The sequence below is a fragment of the Halichoerus grypus genome, chromosome 12, assembly GCF_964656455.1.
Source record: "Halichoerus grypus chromosome 12, mHalGry1.hap1.1, whole genome shotgun sequence".
Lineage (NCBI taxonomy): Eukaryota > Metazoa > Chordata > Mammalia > Carnivora > Phocidae > Halichoerus > Halichoerus grypus.
Window position 1 is genome coordinate 69,566,089 of NC_135723.1, and position 18,438 is coordinate 69,584,526.

General features: G+C 35.0%; 1 protein-coding gene across 6 annotated transcripts in view; it reads right to left on the reverse strand.

Annotated features, from left to right (window-relative positions):
* IMMP2L (inner mitochondrial membrane peptidase subunit 2) overlaps positions 1-18,438 on the reverse strand; it is an 861,167-nt gene that overhangs the window by 720,756 nt on the left and 121,973 nt on the right. The window contains exon 5 of one of the 6 annotated variants that reach the window (XM_036089469.2): positions 17,035-17,306. The exons of the other annotated variants lie outside the window; for them this stretch is intronic. Coding sequence (XP_035945362.1) covers positions 17,303-17,306 — 4 coding nt within the window. The 3' untranslated portion in view covers positions 17,035-17,302. Of the gene's footprint in view, positions 1-17,034; positions 17,307-18,438 lie in introns of those variants that run through there. 6 annotated transcript variants of the gene reach the window in all.

The following is an 18,438-nucleotide window of genomic DNA, read 5'->3' on the forward strand; positions in this document are numbered from 1 at the left end:
CACAGAATACTATTCAGCTATTAAAAAGGAATAAAACACGGATACTTGCTACAATATAAAAGGAGCCAGACTCAAAAGTCCATTTATTGTATGATTCTATGCAAATAAAATGCCCAAAAGGACAAACCTATAGCAACAGAAAATAAATTACTGGTGGTCTAGAACAAGAGGAGTGACTACAAATAGGCATAAGAATACTTTTAGAATGGTGGAAAATGTTGGGGTCCCTAGGTGGGTCAGTCAGTTAAGCATCTGACTCTTGGTTTCGGCTCAGGTCATGATCTCAGGGTCGTGAGATCAAGCCCCACATCAGGCTTGTATCTGCTTCTCTCCCACTCTCTCTCCCTCTGCCTCTGCCCCTCCCCATGCTGGCATGCTCGCTCATTCTCTTTCTCTTTCTCTCTCTCCCTCTCATAAATAAAATCTTTTAAAAAATGGTGGAAAATGCTCTAAAACTGGATTGTGGTGATGGCTACACAACTTTGTAAGTTCACTATGTATCACTGATTTCTACACTTAGCATGGGTGACTTTTAGGAGATGTAAATTATACATTAATAAATATGTACAAAGGAAAATAGCAAAAAAAAAAAAAGACTGTTGGCAGATTCTTGAATTATCTGAAGTGATAATAAAGATAATAACAAATACTCACTGAGTTTGCTAGGAATCAAGAATTGTTCTAAAAGCTTTACATGCATTAACTCATTTAATTTTCACCATAATCCCATGAAACGGGAATTTTTCATCCCCATCTCAGAGATGAGATAAGTGAGGCACAAGGAAGTAAGCAACCCAAAATCAGAGAAGTGATATACCAAGAATATATTAATTTATGCTCATAAAAATAACTAATTCTACCTTGAAATACAAGTAACAGCATTTACCTATCTACAAGAAAACCAAGACAGCATCTTATGCGTATAAACATGGTAACTTTACCATAAGTAGCATATTTAAGACGGTCTAACAAGTGACCAGTTTGCAATACTTCTTTCTACTAGCCAATAAAACCAGCCATTAATATATGCTCATTATAAGACAGTTTGGTCATAACCGGAACATATTTGTTGAGGGACTTTACTGTAAACAAATACAAAGAATATCCATGATCTAATCTACTGAATCTGTGTGTTTATAAAGCTACAAAAGTATCATCATGGTATTTATAAATATGACTTTATTCTGCAAGGGCTAGAGGCTGTCTATTCATGTATAAACGTACTTACAAACATACACACTGACTGACATACACTGAATAATAAAAGATTTTCTAGTTCACCATGTCACCCAACTGAAGGCATACCATTGTTCTTAAAACTGAAACGTACAATGGGACAAGATGAGATGACAGTGTGTTTTATCTTCTTCATTTGGAAGTTTAGTTATAAATTTCACATGGCAGTAAACCAATATAAATGGAAGACCTGGTGACAATAACTTTTCATGTATCTTTCAATAATACACTTCCAAATTTGGAAATAGCTCTAGATAAGAGAGCTGATAAATGAACCATCTTGTATGTAATTTTTTTTAAACTAAGGCACTTCATATAAATGATTAGCAAGCCTATATATTTGACAACAAAGTCTTATGAACAGTCTAATAAAACCCAATACCCAGACTATGTAGGAAACAGGCTATTTAACTAAAACCACATTCACCTTCAATACATTTGCAGGCTAAGAATGAAAAACCCACATCAGCACTTTCTGTCTAAATGATATATCGATGGAAAGCTAGAATAAAAATGGTGCTGAAAAATGCACCATTTATAACTGAGAATAAATGTTCCTAAGTGCTGACAAGCTTCTGTCAGTTAAATTGCTTTAATGTAGAAATATTTTTCCCTAAATATTTCTCTAGTATTTTTATTAGGAAACTTTATAATTAATTTATGCTCCAAACTAATAATTAAACAACTTTTTTTGTGTTAGTTCTAGGAGTTAGTAATGTGTATGTTTAATGCATTCATTTATAGTTACAGAAAACATTCCATAACAGAAAATTAATTCCTACCCTTAATTCTCTTAGAGCATAACATGACTGCCTAGAAAGCAATACATCAATAATAAATTTATGATTCAATATGGATATCAGAACATAGCTAAAAACTTGCAGATCTATACAACCAAGTACATTAAATAGTCCTCCTGGGTAACATACAGCCACGAGTACTTCTCATAATTCACTACATACTATGGTAAGAACCATTACTCACTTTACCATTACTCATACTATGGTAAGAACCAAGACTCATTTTGAGCCCCAGTCCATTTTAAAAGAACCTGTAGGTGTTGTGAATGTAATGAATGAAATCACCAACTTGCACCCCCCCAAAAAAAAAAAAAAAAAAAAAAGGAAAACAACAACAAAAAAAGAAATGACCTAAAAGGTATCTTAACCTCTGTGAAAAAATTCTGCTTAATTTTTTTTAAGATGTTGGTATAACTTTGATACTTTGATTACATAACCTTTTGGTCTCTATATAGAAAAATTCTTTGAAATTCCTGAAAATAAAAATACACAATAACATAAAGCTTGCTTCTAACAGTAACCAGATTCAATATTCAGGTTTAAACAAACTACATTCACTACAATAAATTTAAGCAGAAAAAAAAAAAACTATGCTGGATTGCTGCAGGACTGCTCTCCCAGTCATGTATGTAACTGGAAAAGTAAGCAAATTATATGATTTCAGATATTGGGGAAAAAGGCCAGACAGCTCTGTGATTATTAGGAAAAGGGAAACAAAGCCGGTCCTCTCCAAAACTGCCTATATTTCATACTGGAAGCGAAGTCCAGATTGTGGTATAGGAAAGGGGAACATAAAAAGAGCCTCATAGACTGAATAAGGAGAGATACTGAAACTACTGTTTGAAAAGGGAGCTGTGCAGAGAAAAAAGCTGTAGTAACTGGCATAGCAATCCCCTTAAGGTTTTAAATACCAAGCTGTGCTTCTTAGGGTGAAACTTGAAGAGGTCAACTGAAGAACAACTAGAAAGGAAAATCAATTTCAGGGAAGCTGTTAACTGAACAATTTCCTAAATGTAGAGACCTTGTTGAATAAACAGTGCATTCTGTAGACTCCTGAAAGTTCATGCCTTAGTAGTGAGGGTAAATTAGCTCTAGAGTAAATACCACCCTAGATAATCCTATAAAAGCATGAAGAGGAGCCTTGAGATCATCAGACTGACCTGCAAATAACTGAATGCAAAAAGAAAAAAAAAAAAAAAGTCAAACACTACCTAAACAAAGCCATAACTTTCAGCTTAATAATGGGAATCCTAATATTCATTATCTAATAAAAAAATATTAGGAACAGGCAAAAAGGCAGAAAATAGTACCCATAAGTTGGGGGGGGTCAGTCAATAAAAAGGGACACACAAATAAAAAAGATAACATTAACATAAAAGGACTTTGAAAATAGCTATTAAAATGAGCTACACGGGATTAAAGACTTAAAGGAAAACACGAATATAATGAGAAAGGAAAAACATTTAAGAGAACCAAATTTAAAAATAAGATAAATGACATGAAAATTTCACTGGATGGGATTATCAGCAGATTAGACACCACAGAAAAAACGTGTCAGTGAAACTGAAGACATAGTCCTTTAAATTATCTTAACAAAAGTACAGAGGAATAAAAAGTCAAAACATGAATATACTCTCAATAACATATGGGACAAAATCAAATAATCTAACATTTGCATAATTAAGAGTCCTACAGGAGAAAGAAGAAAGTCAAAAAAGTATTTAAAGAGACCATGCTCCCAAATTTTCTAAATTTAATACAAACTATATACCTATGAATCCAAGAAGTTCAAGAACGCTTAGGCAGATTAATCATAAAGAAAAAACACAACAAGACATGTTATAATCAAATTGCTAAAAACCAGTAATAAAAAGAAAATCTTGGGACGCCTGGGTGGCTCAGTCGGTTAAGCGTCTGCCTTTGGCTCAGGTCATGATCCCAGGGTTCTGGGATCGAGTTCCCCATCGGGTGCCCTGCTCAGTGCAGAGCCTGCTTCTCCATCTGCCTGCTCTGCCTGCCCCTTCCCCTGTTTGTGCGCTCTCTCTCTCTGACAAATAAATAAATAAAATCTTTAAAAAAAAAAAAAGAAAAGAAAATCTTAAAAGCATACTGGAAAAAAAAAGGTACATATATACACAGGAACAAATATACAAATAACACAAATATCTTGTCAGGAACTATGCAAGCCAGAAATAAAATAGAACAATGTTGTTGTTGTTGTTGTTGTTGTTTTAACTTCTAAAAGAAAAAATTGTGAAACTAAAATTCTATATCCAGCCCAAATAGCTTTCAAAAATGAATACAAAAGTAAAGGAAACTTGAGAAGATGGTGGAGTGGGAGGACCCTGAGCTCACCCTGTCCCATGTTTACAACTTGATAACATCCATATCCCAGTCAATAAACCAGAGAGCAATCTGAAGACTGGCAGAAAAAACTCTGCAGCTAAATATAGAGAAGAAACTGCATCTGAAAGGTCAGCAAGGTCAGAAAGGTGGAGGGAGACTGCCCAAGGAGGGAGGGAGTGCACACAGGGTGAGGGCAGAGAAAGGAGGCCTCACACCAGGGAACTCACACAGGCGAGACTAATCCCCATAAGTTTGGCTCTAAAAACCAGAGAGGTTGAATTCCCCGAGATTTACAACCAATGGGACTTGGAGCCTAGAGCCTAAAAGTCAGCTGACTCATCAAAATTTAACTATAAAGAGACAACTGTGTCTGGGGGAAAAGTGGAACAGAGTTTTAGTTACTTTTAAGTGCCCAAAATGTTCAATTCTATTTTATAAAACTCTAATGAATTTAAAATTGGTGAAAACATAAAAATAAAAATAAAAAAATGAAAGTCAGCTGACTCCGCACTGGGTGAGCTGGGAGGGGGAGTGATATCTTAAAGAGACAGCAGCCTACACAAAGAGGCAACATAAAAACAGCAGTGCAAAAAAAAAAAAAAAAAAAAAAAAAAAAAACAGCAGTGCATACAATGCTGGGGGCAAACGGAAGACAGATCTGTTCATACTGATTTTGGAGCATGTTGGAGGACTTCTCCAAAAATGAGGGAGCTGGTAGGAGCCATTTTACTCCCCTACCCACCAGCATAAATGTGGAACAACCCGCAGGAGGTGGCCCTACCCGGACATTTGTGCCTAACCTGCTAGCAGTGTGCCACACCCACAAGTTCTCAGGAGGACTCACCCACTCCAAACCTGCTAGGCTGGCCCCTGGTTGCAGGGCAAATTTTGTTAAAGCTGCACTCATGCCCCACCCAGCTTCCAAATGCACTGCCCTTAGGGACTGAAAGCAGTCTCCAGACAACAGCTAACAAGAAAATGGGGACCTCAATCATACAACCCCAAGGAACTGAATTATGCCAACCACCACACAGGCATGGGATACAACTTCATGAGACTGCAGCCCCACCAAGACCATGATTTTTACCCTGTGAGATCCTGCCCACAGAGTCCACTATGCCCAGCCCACACTCTTGACCCACGAAAACTATGGGATAATTCACGTTCTCTTCAGCCACTAAGTTTGTGGTAATTGTTATGTAGTTATAGAAAACTAATACTGTTACCCTCCAGCTGACAAACCACCAAAGTCAACAAATTAGGCCAAAAGAAGTCATTTGGGGTTTTTGTTTATTCTGAAATAAGTACTGAATTTCATTGTTATAAAAATGCAAATTACTTTATTTTGCACATAGCTGGCATTTGACATTTTGAAAAGCCAAATTACAAGAAGCATATATGACACAAACAAGGCCTATTTTTAAAAATGCACGATCAAGAATAAAATACAAGAACAATTCTATCGGGAAGCAACTTTTTAAAATTCTACTTAGTATTTTGTAAAATGTTGCCAAGTGATAATTAAAACAAACAAACAGGGGCGCCTGGGTGGCTCAGTTGGTTAAGGGTCTGCCTTCGGCTCAGGTCATGATCCCAGGGTCCTGGGATCCAGCCCCGCATCGGGCTCCCTGCTCTGCGGGAAGCCTGCTTCTCCCTCTCCCACTCCCCCTGCTTGTGTTCCCTCTCTCGCTGTGTCTCTCTCTGTCAAATAAATAAATAAAATCTTTAAAAAACAAACAAACAAAAAACAGGGTCAAAAGACCCCCAAAAGAAGTACAAAGAGAAATCAAAAGTGTAAAAATCTGCAAATAAAACATTATGAATCTTGAATTTCTGAATAGAGATTTTACATAATTGACAAATAGAGTCAATATTTATGCTTTTCTATGTGCCAAACTCTAGAATAAAGTAAAGCCCACACTAGTGAAACAAGACATTACAAACAAAAAATCCCTTACACTATGATGTAATACATCTTATATCATAGAATTTAAAATTCTGGTGGGACTTGCCATATTTTAAAACACATAGATGCACTGATACTGAAAAGAATATTGAAAATTTGAGATCTAAATATTTTTATGACTTTTCTTCTCCAGGTGGATAAAGAGTACTTGATTTTTATCTTCTTTATCAAATTATAGTGAAAAAAATGATATCAGTCTCTGAGATACCAAGTTTTCTTTTTCTTCCAGCCTTATCATTCTATGATTCTTCATTAAATTTGTAGCAATTATATTAGACTATCTTATTAACATTTAAATAAATACTTCAAAGGGAAGGTCATATGGTCAACCAAGGCTTAGAACCAGTTAAGTCAAATTACTGAAAAACATAGTTTCAACTGTATTTAAAAGTTATTCTAATGGATGAAGTGATAAAATGTGGTATATCTATACAATGAATTACTCTTCAGCCTTAAAAAGGAATGCAGTACTAATACATGCTATAGGGTAGATGAGCCCTGAAAACATACTAAGTGAAGAAGCCAGAAACAAAAGGCCACATGTCTTATTATTTATATAAAATATTCAGATAGGTAAATCCATTCTGGGTATGGGACACTCCTTTGGGGATGATGGCTTTTTGGAACTAAGAGGTGACACAGCATTGTGAATACCAATGAATTATATACTTTAAAATAATTTTATATTATGTGAATTTTACCTCAATTTTAAAAAGTTGGTCTAGTCAGTCTAAGTATTAAATTATTACATATAGGTGATAGAAATTGGGAATAGATGTTCTCTGTACAACACTCAACTGTGCAAATAAAAATCACTAGCGCATGAACAGAAAATCATTAACTATCCTATTTAAATACACATTGAACCTTTATATATGATGCTTGAAAGGTCATCTGTTCACTGCATGAACAACAATTATATGTTCTCTCCTGTGCTCAACATTACAATATTTGCAACATTTTTCAAAAATTGTATAAAATGTTATGCCACAGAGGCAGTTCACGTAACTGTACTAAACAATGTGCCTGCTTTCTCCTTTTTCTACCAATTAAATATTTATAAATTATTGCCAAATGCCATGTTGTAGCAAGATAAGATTTAACCCAAATTTTGGAATCTGGTTTGAACTACTAGGATTAGCAAACTAAGCAGTCAAATAAAATATTAAGCATGTCAACCAAATAATCCACTTTCCTTTTGTCTTTGGAAACACTTTATTAAATTTCCAAAGAGAAAAACAGTAATTTATATAAAAGATCTTAACCACTACTTTGAAAACACACATTTTAACACATAATTTAAGATTTTTCAATATTATTGGTTCAAGATAATTTTCCAGCAAGACAATCAAAATCTTCTAATCAAAAGAAACACTTTAAAGGTATTTTTTCAGTTTGCTTTAATTTACAAGCATAAATCTTGTCCATAATTATGAGAATTGCCTACTTTACTCAGTAGGCAAAAAATGTATCATATGTAATACAGAATGTAGGTTACAATTGGGAGTTTATACCTAAATGACACCGTAAGTTAAGCGAAATGTAATACGTACTATCTTTAATAGAATTAAATGAGTGCTAATATTATACAAAAATAGTAATAAAGTAGGTGCTAGACCTGCACTGTCCAATACAGTAGCCATTAACCACATATATGTATTTAAATTTAAAATAATTAGAACTGCATGTTAAAGATTCATTTCTTCAGTTATACAAATTATATTTCAAGTCTTCAAGAGCCACAGAAGGTCTAGCAGCTACCATACTGAACAGCAAATTTCCATCAATGCAGAAAAAGCACTTGTTTGACTTGTTTACCATAAAATTGCCTCATGAAGCTTCAGGGCTCCTTACCTGAAAAGGTCCTTTCAGAGACCTGGGAGGATCCTTAGCAATGGGTTCTCATGATATGCATTTTCATACAGGGTACAAAATTAAGATTTTGTTTGTTTGGTTTTTTTTGAAGATTTTATTTATTTGACAGAGAGAGACACAGCGAGAGAGGGAACACAAGCAGGGGGAGTGGGAGAGGGAGAAGCAGGCTTCCCGCAGAGCAGGGAGCCTGATGCGGGGCTTGATCCCAGGACCCTGGGATCATGACCTGAGCCGAAGGCAGACATTTAACAGCTGAGCCACCCAGGCGCCCCAAAATTAAGATGTTTTAACCATAAAAAAATTATTTCTTTTGCCACTCCAACTTACACTTCACCACCCTTTCACCTGTGTCGAATGGTGGGAGTGGGTAACCTGGGGTTCCAGCCAAGAGAAAGGTGAATTAGAGATCTATTCAGTTTGGGTTTAGCGGGACATATGCCTGTGGTTCTCAGTTGTTTCCATGTGTAATAAATTATTGCCGTACGTTTCACTGCAGGAATGCCTTCTGGGAAGACACCTTTTTCCTACTGCTTCAATTCACCAGGAGGCATGAAATGAAGATGCAAAATCAGATGTCAGAGGTGACACGAATGTGTCTCATGGCAACTAGAACCACAGGAACCACAGGTATATAAGTAGAGGAGAAACAGTCCGAAACATATGCAGCTAGAAACAAGTCGTTGGGAAATTTTTCCAATCATGAGATATGAAATAGTTTAAGCAGATAAGTGGATTTTTAATTAATGCCTGGTCAAATCAGAAATTTTCTCTTATCAGGGATATAGTTGATAATATATTTAATTATAAATGTACCGTATTTTTTTTTTTCTTTTTTGATGGGACTCATGAAACGGAACATCTCTGAAACTCCATACAGCACAAACGTAGAACACTTCTACAAATACTAGGTATGTCTGTCAGTGAAACTGCATGTTTTTTACACTTCAACTATCAAAAAAAACAAAATTTTATTAGCTGGGCTACAGCAAAGACTTATCTTTCTAGTTTCTTTGTAGGAAATTGTATTATAAAAGCATTGTGATAGAGAGAAGCAATCAAACGCTAAACATCCTATAGTTATAGAAAAAATAATTTAAAAGTACAATCAACAGTTTTAAAATGTCATTTTTCTAAATATTGTGATGATTATGTCAGTGGCCACCTTTTTTGCAATCTATAAGCTGTTCTTTTTTGATTCTGAATAAATGCTAACTTTCAAACATAAACTTGTATTTGTAGCTTTGTATTTCTTTCTTAAAGAGGAGTCCCCTTTCAAAAGGTCTACTTTTTAGATCCCCAACAAAACCTTGATCTGCTCCTGGTGCTAGGAAATTATGTCTTGATTAAAATATATACTTACCAATTAGCAATCTCCTCATTTTTGTTTCTTCATTCCACATGTGTTACAACATTTAATAACCCAGTCACATCACTATCATTGAATCCCAGAATTTGCAAGGGTTAATTTGAAATATATGCCTTCCACTCTCTCTAAAGCTTATCTGATATCTCTTTAACCTTCAGTACAAAAAAAGTTCACACCTCACTAGCACAGATACAAATGTCAGTTCTGGTAATTGAGTTACACTGGGTGCCTTTTGAGCTTTATACTGCTAATGGCAGTTAAGTTCTTAATACAATTACAGTTATAGTTATTCAAATGACCAAGGCTTTTTTTAAGTACACAATATACTGAAACCAAATGTTAGCCTGACAATACCAATTCATTTAAGTAAATAAAAGACAAACAAAAATTTCAGTCTTCTAATTATATAGAACATGTTCTAAATGATGCCAACACTGTAAAACCACCTTTATGTATTATGAAAAAGTACTTACAATAGGAGTATAAAAATGCCCAATAGCTAAATGCCATTCAAGCAAATAGTTCCTAAGTTACATTTTATTTTTCATTTCATACCCTTTACACTTCATTAAGCCATACTTCAGATAACCTAATTTCTCAGTATTGTATTGCAAAGATATTCTCAGCCTGAAATCACATCAAATAAATTGTAAATCAAATTTCTGAAAGCCATAGCCATAGGTGGAAATCAAATGAAATGCCTACTTTCACATAAATGGCTAAAGCTTTAAATGGATTGCATTTATTTAATTGCCCAGGCACAGTTATTCAGAAGTGTTTTTGTTGCTTCCTCCTACAGCTGTAGGATAATGTTATTCTAATGGATAAATAATACATTGGCAGTTAAGACAAAAAGATTTCAATCAAAAAAAATTAGAGGCTACCTTTAAAAATTAACTGAAATTAGACTTGGAATACACATACTCTAGTATGTTCCTTTTCTCTGATTAACCCTGACTTGATTAAAAAAAAAAAAAAAAAAAGAATTGAAATAAGAGGATTGGAAGTAAAGAGATAACTTGTCACCCTTACTCAAAAAAAAAAAAAAATTGTCTTATTCATAGAGACAGAAGGTGGAATGGTGGTTGCCAGAGGCTGGGGGAGGGAGGAATAAGGAGTTACGAGTTACTCTTTAATTGGTACATACTTTCAGTTTGGGGAGATGAAAGGTGATGGTTGCCCAATGAGAATATACTCAATGCCACAGATGGGTACACTTAGAAACGGTTGAAGTGATATATTTTATGTTATGTACATTTTATCACTAAAAAATGTTAATTGTTCTAAAGTAAATATACTTACATTTTTATATGTATTTTTTTTCTTTTCTAGAATTTAGCCTGAATTGAAAAGTACTTTATTTTAAATAATGGAAACTAAGTACTTAAGTGAATCATTAATAGTCATAGCTAATAAAATGGAGAAAACAAATTCAGTTTCTTGACTTCAGGGTCTGAACATTTTTCTCTACTACTATACAAATTGAGAGATCACCTAAGAAATTCCAAACTTCTCTAAGAATACTTATTTCAAAACAAATAAAAAGCTATGTATAGAACAGAGGTTCAAGTGAAACTTAAAAAAAAAAAAAGGGGGGCGCCTGGGTGGCTCAGTCATTACATGTCTGCCTTCAGCTCAGGTCATGATCCCAGGGTCCTGGGATCGAGCCCCGCATCGGGCTCCCTGTTCCGCGGGAAGCCTGCTTCTCCCTCTCCCACTCCCCCTGCTTGTGTTCCCTCTCTCGCTGTATCTATCTCTGTCAAATAAATAAATAAAATCTTTAAAAATAAATTAATAAATTAAATAAAATAAAATAGAAGCCAACTATACCTATCATCACCTTGAGCATGAACCATTGAGGGGGTGGGCAGGCATCAACAGGAAAGCAAGTCCAGTTGTTTCAGTTGTGGAGAGAAAGGAATTAAGTCAACAGTATGAACATGCAACCAACTTCCAAGAGTCTATCCTATCACAGATAGCAACATGGCCTCTCCCAGAAAACCCATTCACACATTCTAGGATGCATTACATTTTTTTTAAATGAGTTCTAATTTATCAGAAGTTTATGTTTATAAATCTGAGTAGCATCTGTAGAACTGTGGGCAAATGGGTTCTGTATGCTCTAACAACCCATCAGCTGGTACTCAGCATCTGGCTGTGCTGTACGAAAGAAGAGAGGCTGGAAGTCACGGATGGGCAGTCAGGGCCAGTGCCCAGACTAAGCTGTGCAATTTTGTAAATTTTATTGCTGACTACTTCCTTTACTGAATTTAAATAGATTAGCGATATATACAAAGTACCTGAGTAATGCCTGGGATTCGTTACAACCATACACCATGTACAACTACACCATTAAAACTGTATTTTAAATACAGACAGTCTTAATACAGAGCAGTTTTATATATCCCAAAGCAGGTTTCTTCTTTGTGCAATAATTAAAACTCCGTATTTTCATCAACATTTTATAATAGATCATTTTGAAGCCAAATAGTAAGCAATTCTATCACAAAAGCAAAACATTTGAAACAATCACCATATTTCAACTTTATAACCTTTATAAAATATAAGCTTGCTGTGGCCATAGAATTGTGTCACTTTCCGCTGACCACCAGGCGAAAACCTCTGTCGGTGACTTTCAAGCTGATACGGTCTATGCCACTAAAAGCAGTCACAGGCCGAATGGAAAGCTAGCTGTGGGCACTTCCGGCAGTTCCCTCAATCCATGTCAGTAGTCATTTCATGAATCATTGCAGCTTTCCTTCATCAAATACCCTCTCAGGTTTTTCAGCCATCATTCTTAAGATCAATTCACAAAGCAATTCTTCACCTTTCCATATTTTTATCACTCCAACATTTACCTATTTTGATTCCTTAAAGATGTCAGTTTTTGGCAAAACTAACTGGGATGGGGCATGGGCGCAATGATCAAAAAAAATGGTTGCCTGGGGGGTGTAAGGGCAGAGTTTGACTGGTAATGGACATGAGGGAACTTTCTGGGCTGATAATAATATTCTGTACCTTGATAAAAGTTTGGGTTACACAGGCCTACACATACGTCAAAACTCAGCAAATGTTTCCTTAAGATTTATACATGTCTGTTGTGCTTAAATTTTACCTCAAGAGGAAAAAAAACTATCACTGAACTCTAGTTAATGATATGCATGCTGAAGTATTTAGGGATAAGTGCCTGCCATTTACTTTGAAATGCATCATAAATAAGATGGATTGACGGATGAATAGAGGGATGAATAGATGGATCGATATATAATCGAAAATGTTTGCTAAAATATGAGTGGTGGTATTCTGGTGTTCACTGTAAAAATCTTTGTTTGAAAATTTCCATAATAAAACATCTTAAAGTTTGTAATTTCTTCATAATCCTTTCCACTTTAATATTCACCCAGTAAAGAAAAAGGCATCAGCAAGCGTTACCAAAGACTTTGACCATGACCTTAGTTACCACCTTGCTTGATAAATTTAGATATTTATGAAAGTTGACCCGAACAGTTAGCACTGGATAAAAACATTCTTTAATTAAATATATAATTTATTCATCCATTCCTTCATTCATTCCACAAATACCTGTCACTCACTTTCTATGTACCAGATGCCTGTAATGCTAAAGGAGGAAAGCCAACTTAATTGTAATACAATGTGATATATATCAAGTATTAGAGGAATATGGCTGGCAGGGCATTTTCTGGACCGTAAAGAATGAGTATGATTTTTCCAGATGGAGTACGAGGAGGGGAAAGTTAATTCCAGACTGTGGAAAATTGAATAAGTAAGCATGTAATACAGAAACTTTATTTCACAGCTAAAATTAAGTTTATGGTAGTTGCTTCTTAAATTTATTGAAGTATCTAAAATAAATCTACATACAGTAGATCCCTCCTTCTACTATCTGATATACTACTTTTGGAAGGTTCTGCAGTCTTTTCAGTGACCAATATAAATCTAGGTGTATCTTTTTTTTACCATTGACCTCAAGCTGCATGGATTACATTTAAATATTTAAAGGTATGTCCACATTTGATTTTATTACTCATTAGGGATTTTTTTTTTTATAAGAAGCTTTTTAGCTGGAACTCACTTTGGGAAGTACTGCGCTAATGTCTTGAAATTCCAAGAGTGAATACTCAGGGATTAAAAAGTTTCCCAGACCAGGCAAAAAATAAAAATGCAAATTTCTAACATAGCAACTCAGCTCAATATAAAATGCACAAAGGACAAATATCAAAGTACTGTCTAAATTGTAGACAATCTATTTAGGTATTTTTAATATTTTGTATTTTTCCTTTTAAGGCATGTAGATGGTCCCATTTCCTTTAATGACTACTTCATCTCTCTAAACAACAAAATTCTAATACCTGTGGGTTTACTTCAATAGATTTTATCTGCACAATGTGTGTATCACTATAGATCTCACATGCTTAATGTGAAAAATAAATGAGATTTTTTTAAAAAAGGAAAAGGAGTTAGGCTTACTGTTCAATAAATAGTAGTAACTAATACTAAAAAATAGTTATCCATATACATATTCATGCAATTGCACAGACATGCTTTTTGATCTGGGCCACAAGCTAAAGTGAGCCAGAATTCATCTTATCTTTTCAGTTTAGTTACAAAGTCCTAACTCTTCGTCTCATTGCATTACTGACCACTTCAATGTCATGATAGCTTTTCATTCGCTCCCTTTCAGATCCAAACTCCTTACTTCACTGCTCACCCAAGACTGGCACTCTTTACAGAGTTCACTAGCAAAGACCTTAGAATTCTTTTATCATTTATCCGTTAGTGGCTGAGAATAGAAATACCACTGGACCTTGACCTCAAATAATCCTCTAAAAAAATTCCCAGTGACTGAGTTGGGCTAGAGGTTCAGACTCAAGATGCTTTGTAATTTGTTTCAAACCATTTTCTATAGGTACCTTCAAATGATCCCTAGGCTGAATGAGATGTTTTGTTCTGAGGGGCTTTGAAAAAGTCAGTTAGGAAAGGTAATATTAGGGGAGTTCTTAGGACTGAACACTGCATTATAAAAAGAATATTCAGAGACCCTAGGGAAAAGATATTTCTAGGATGAAAAAAATTTAAATAGAAAGTCTGATTTCATTTGTTAATACATATAATGGCTGTTACTATTTAATAGTAAAGTACATTATCACTCTGAGCTAGAAAGAAGTAAGGATTTGAGGTTATACTTTGAGATGAATTAAGTGATCTAAGTCAATGAATCTTCAACAAAGGGGGACAGTTGTGTGCAGTGTCAGAACAGTCTGTAAATTTGGGAACAATCTTGCAAAATGATTTTTACTATTGATCAGTTTATTAATCTCCATGTTATGTTTCCACTAAGTGAAAAATAAAATATTCTAGACATTTACTGTTAAATTATAAATCTAGTCCAACATATCATAAAGATTTAAAAACAGTTAAATCTTTAATAATGCCATAAGAGCAAATAGTGTCCATAACACTGACATTGTCGTCTCTTAAAACAGGTTGAATTTAAGATATAGGTATGAATCTTATTTTGCCGGAATGCTAATTATGCTCATTTAAAAACCCGAAAGGCATTAGTCCTGATTTTCACTTTTTAATCTTTATGATATGCTCCTGATATGAGTGGGCTGTGAGCATGTTCCTCAGCTGAGTCCTGCCAGCCGACTATGCACCTGAAGCTTCCTGTTACTCCTATTTGCAATATTCTAACAGAGTGATTGTCTTTATTGTTCCCTGGTCCTGTATTTCAATCTTAAAGAAAATGATAAGGCAATTAGGGCCTTATTTAGCAATTAAGTCACTCAGCCTCCCTTGTCAAATGAATGAATGGGTGGATGGATGGACGGATAGATGGATATAAATAAACAGATGCTTGGTTTCTTAACTAAATGAGCAAGACATAACGTAGCAGAAAAATGAATACTAAAAAGGTCAGAAGAAATAGAGATTTCAATAATAATTGTTGAAAGAGTAAGGACCAGGAAAAAAAACATTTTGATACAAAAAATCTGAATGTCTAAAAATACTTGCTGAATCCATACAATCCTGAAAAGCCTTTACAAAATGATCCCTATGTGAAATAAATAAATCTGTTATTTCAAAAAGAAAAGAGAAACTTTTTTGGTAAAAGGAATAAATCTGATTTCATTTAAAACTTTTTAAAAAGTACTTTGATAGAGTACCTTTCTAAAGAAATGGCCAGATACCTAATAATTTTTTTACCCAAGAAAACCCTATTCTGCTTTACTGACTGACAATATGCTTCATTTTAAAACTAGAGTAGCACAAAAAGTTCAAAGGAAGACTTTCCAAAGTACAAAACAAAAGAGTCTAGTATCCACCAAGCCACAGCTGAAATGACTAGCTATACCACCTTCCCAAATCTGTCAAAGCTTAAAAGTATATTATTATACAACACAACTATTTATATATTTCCTACTTGAACAGCATCACAGTTGCCATGACTTATTCTTTCATTTTCCACAAGTATTTAAAAAGCAATATAGTTCCTGATTTTAAAGGAAAGAAAAAAATAAGTAGAAAAATAAAATGCAGCACATTTTCACAAATAGAAAGCATGTGATAAAAGATGGGTAGATGCACAGGTAGGGTATGGGTAGATGCAAAGGTAATTATGGGTACATGCACAGGTAGATTATGAGTGGATACATGGTGGATGGGTGGATCCACAGGTGGATGGGTAGATACACAGGTAGATGAATCAACAGATGCTCAGAAGGGCAGGTGAATCGATAAATAAGCTGCTTTCTATCAAAGCAAAAAAAAAATAAATGCAATCTTTCTTTCCTCCTTTCACTAATACCTGTAGAAGTCCTTACTCCACAGGTTGTCATGGTCAGGAGAGGGTTTATGAGTTCCCATGAACTATAAAGGAGGGAGAGAGGGGGAGAGATGCATGTTGATATGGGTAGACACATGAATGTGTGTGTGAAAGAGAGAGGGTGAGTGTGTGTTTGTGTGTGTGTAGACATTCACTGATAAATTTACTGGAATTAAGATTTCTTAAAGGTTTCATGACCTAAAAGAAGGTTAAGGCCCACATTTGTAAAGTGTTTTACATGATTCATTAAATGATAGGGCACTGCTAGGTAGTCTTCTCAAAGCTGGGAAGCCATGCTAATAATTTCCAGAAAACCTAAGGACACACTCAAACTCAGGGTACTCATTTAACAACAGAACTCTTAGCTGCCTTAAAAAGGTTGGAAATTATACTGCTTAAGACCATTTTTTAATGAAATTAAAAGCCTAAGTGGGCAATGACCATTCTCAAAATTTACTTTTAATAAGACTGAAGTTAGGACACAAAAGTTCTGTTATCAGCATTCAGTACTCTGTGCAAGGAAAATTCTTAGCACCGCCTGAGTTCCCACAATGTGCCTTAAGATAACATGCAGATGCGCAGAATCATATCTCTCTTTATTAGAGTACATTAACAAAAGGGGCCCCTTCTTTTGATCTCCAGAAACAATTAACCTACTCTTTTTTAAAAGTGTACTTTTCCAGAGTCTTTCACCTACCATCCAAAGAAGCAAAGCCTGAGTAAAAAAGAAGCTGGCAAAGCAGCTTGAACAAGCACTTTCCATACATGTAGGGAAGCTCTGGCACTCACAGATGGTGCTAGGCATGGTTCCTGAATTCAGAACAGCGGGATAATATCCACTCAGTACGTAACAAAAGCGCTGAAAGTCAGCTAAAAAAAAAAAAAAATTAATTAATTCAACATAGCCTCCCTGATTTCATATTTATTAAACATCACACTGTCATAATAGCCTGGGAGAATTAAATAAAGGATTTAAAGATTCACATCTAATTGAACTCCAACCCAGATAAAACACTCTATGGTTCTTGAGATTCCAATGCTAAATTTTGCCTTTCAAAGGCAGCAGAACTTTGGAGAAATGATATCTTCCTAGAGATCCCCTTTGAGCTTTTCATGAACATTTATCATGGTGGCAAATAATTTCCTAAGTTTCTTAAATGGACATATCAGCTTACACTTGGAGAAATGCAGACCCAAGAAGCAAATTCACAGCAGGAAAAGGGCAACACAATATTGTGGAAAGTATGTTGGACCAGAATCAAATCAGAAGACATAGGGTTTTAGCTCTAGCAAATGAACGTGAGCTCCTGGGCAAGCATGATCGTAATGTAATGTGCCTTTCAGTCACTGCTGCCACATGTATACAAAGCAAACATAGGGGAACACATTATAGCCTTGAGCCATTCTACTTTTTGTCTCTATGGCTTTATCTCATAAATAACAAAGTCCTGCTTGAGATCCTGATTAGAACACTATAATTAAAAATTGGAGAATACATGAGGATATTAGAAGTTATTTTTTTTAAGATTTTATTTATTTATTTGACAGAGAGAGAATGACAGGGCACAAGCCGGGGGGACAGCAGAAGGAGAGGGAGAAGCAGGCTCCCCGCTGAGCAGGGAGCCCTATGCGGGGCTCGATCCCAGGACCCTGCATCCTAAGTATGCTAAATGACATATGCCTGAAAACGACTGCTATTTTATCTAAAAATAACACACACTAAAATACTATTCTTCCTTTCTTTCCTGGTATAAAAAAATATTTTAAAAAGAAAGTCAACATAAATTAGGGAAAGCTAAGGTTTTCAAGTATGCCTTTTAGCCTAGTCCAATATATTTCTTTTTTCATCTGAGTTTTTAACAGACTCTCAAGAGTATCTGTTGATGCTAGTCTATGGGAGAGATAAGGACAGATAAAATTCTTATTAATTCTTCCTTAATTTACCAGATATTCCAAACTCAAGCCAAAATCCTTACTTGAGCAAGCAAAGTAAAATTAATCA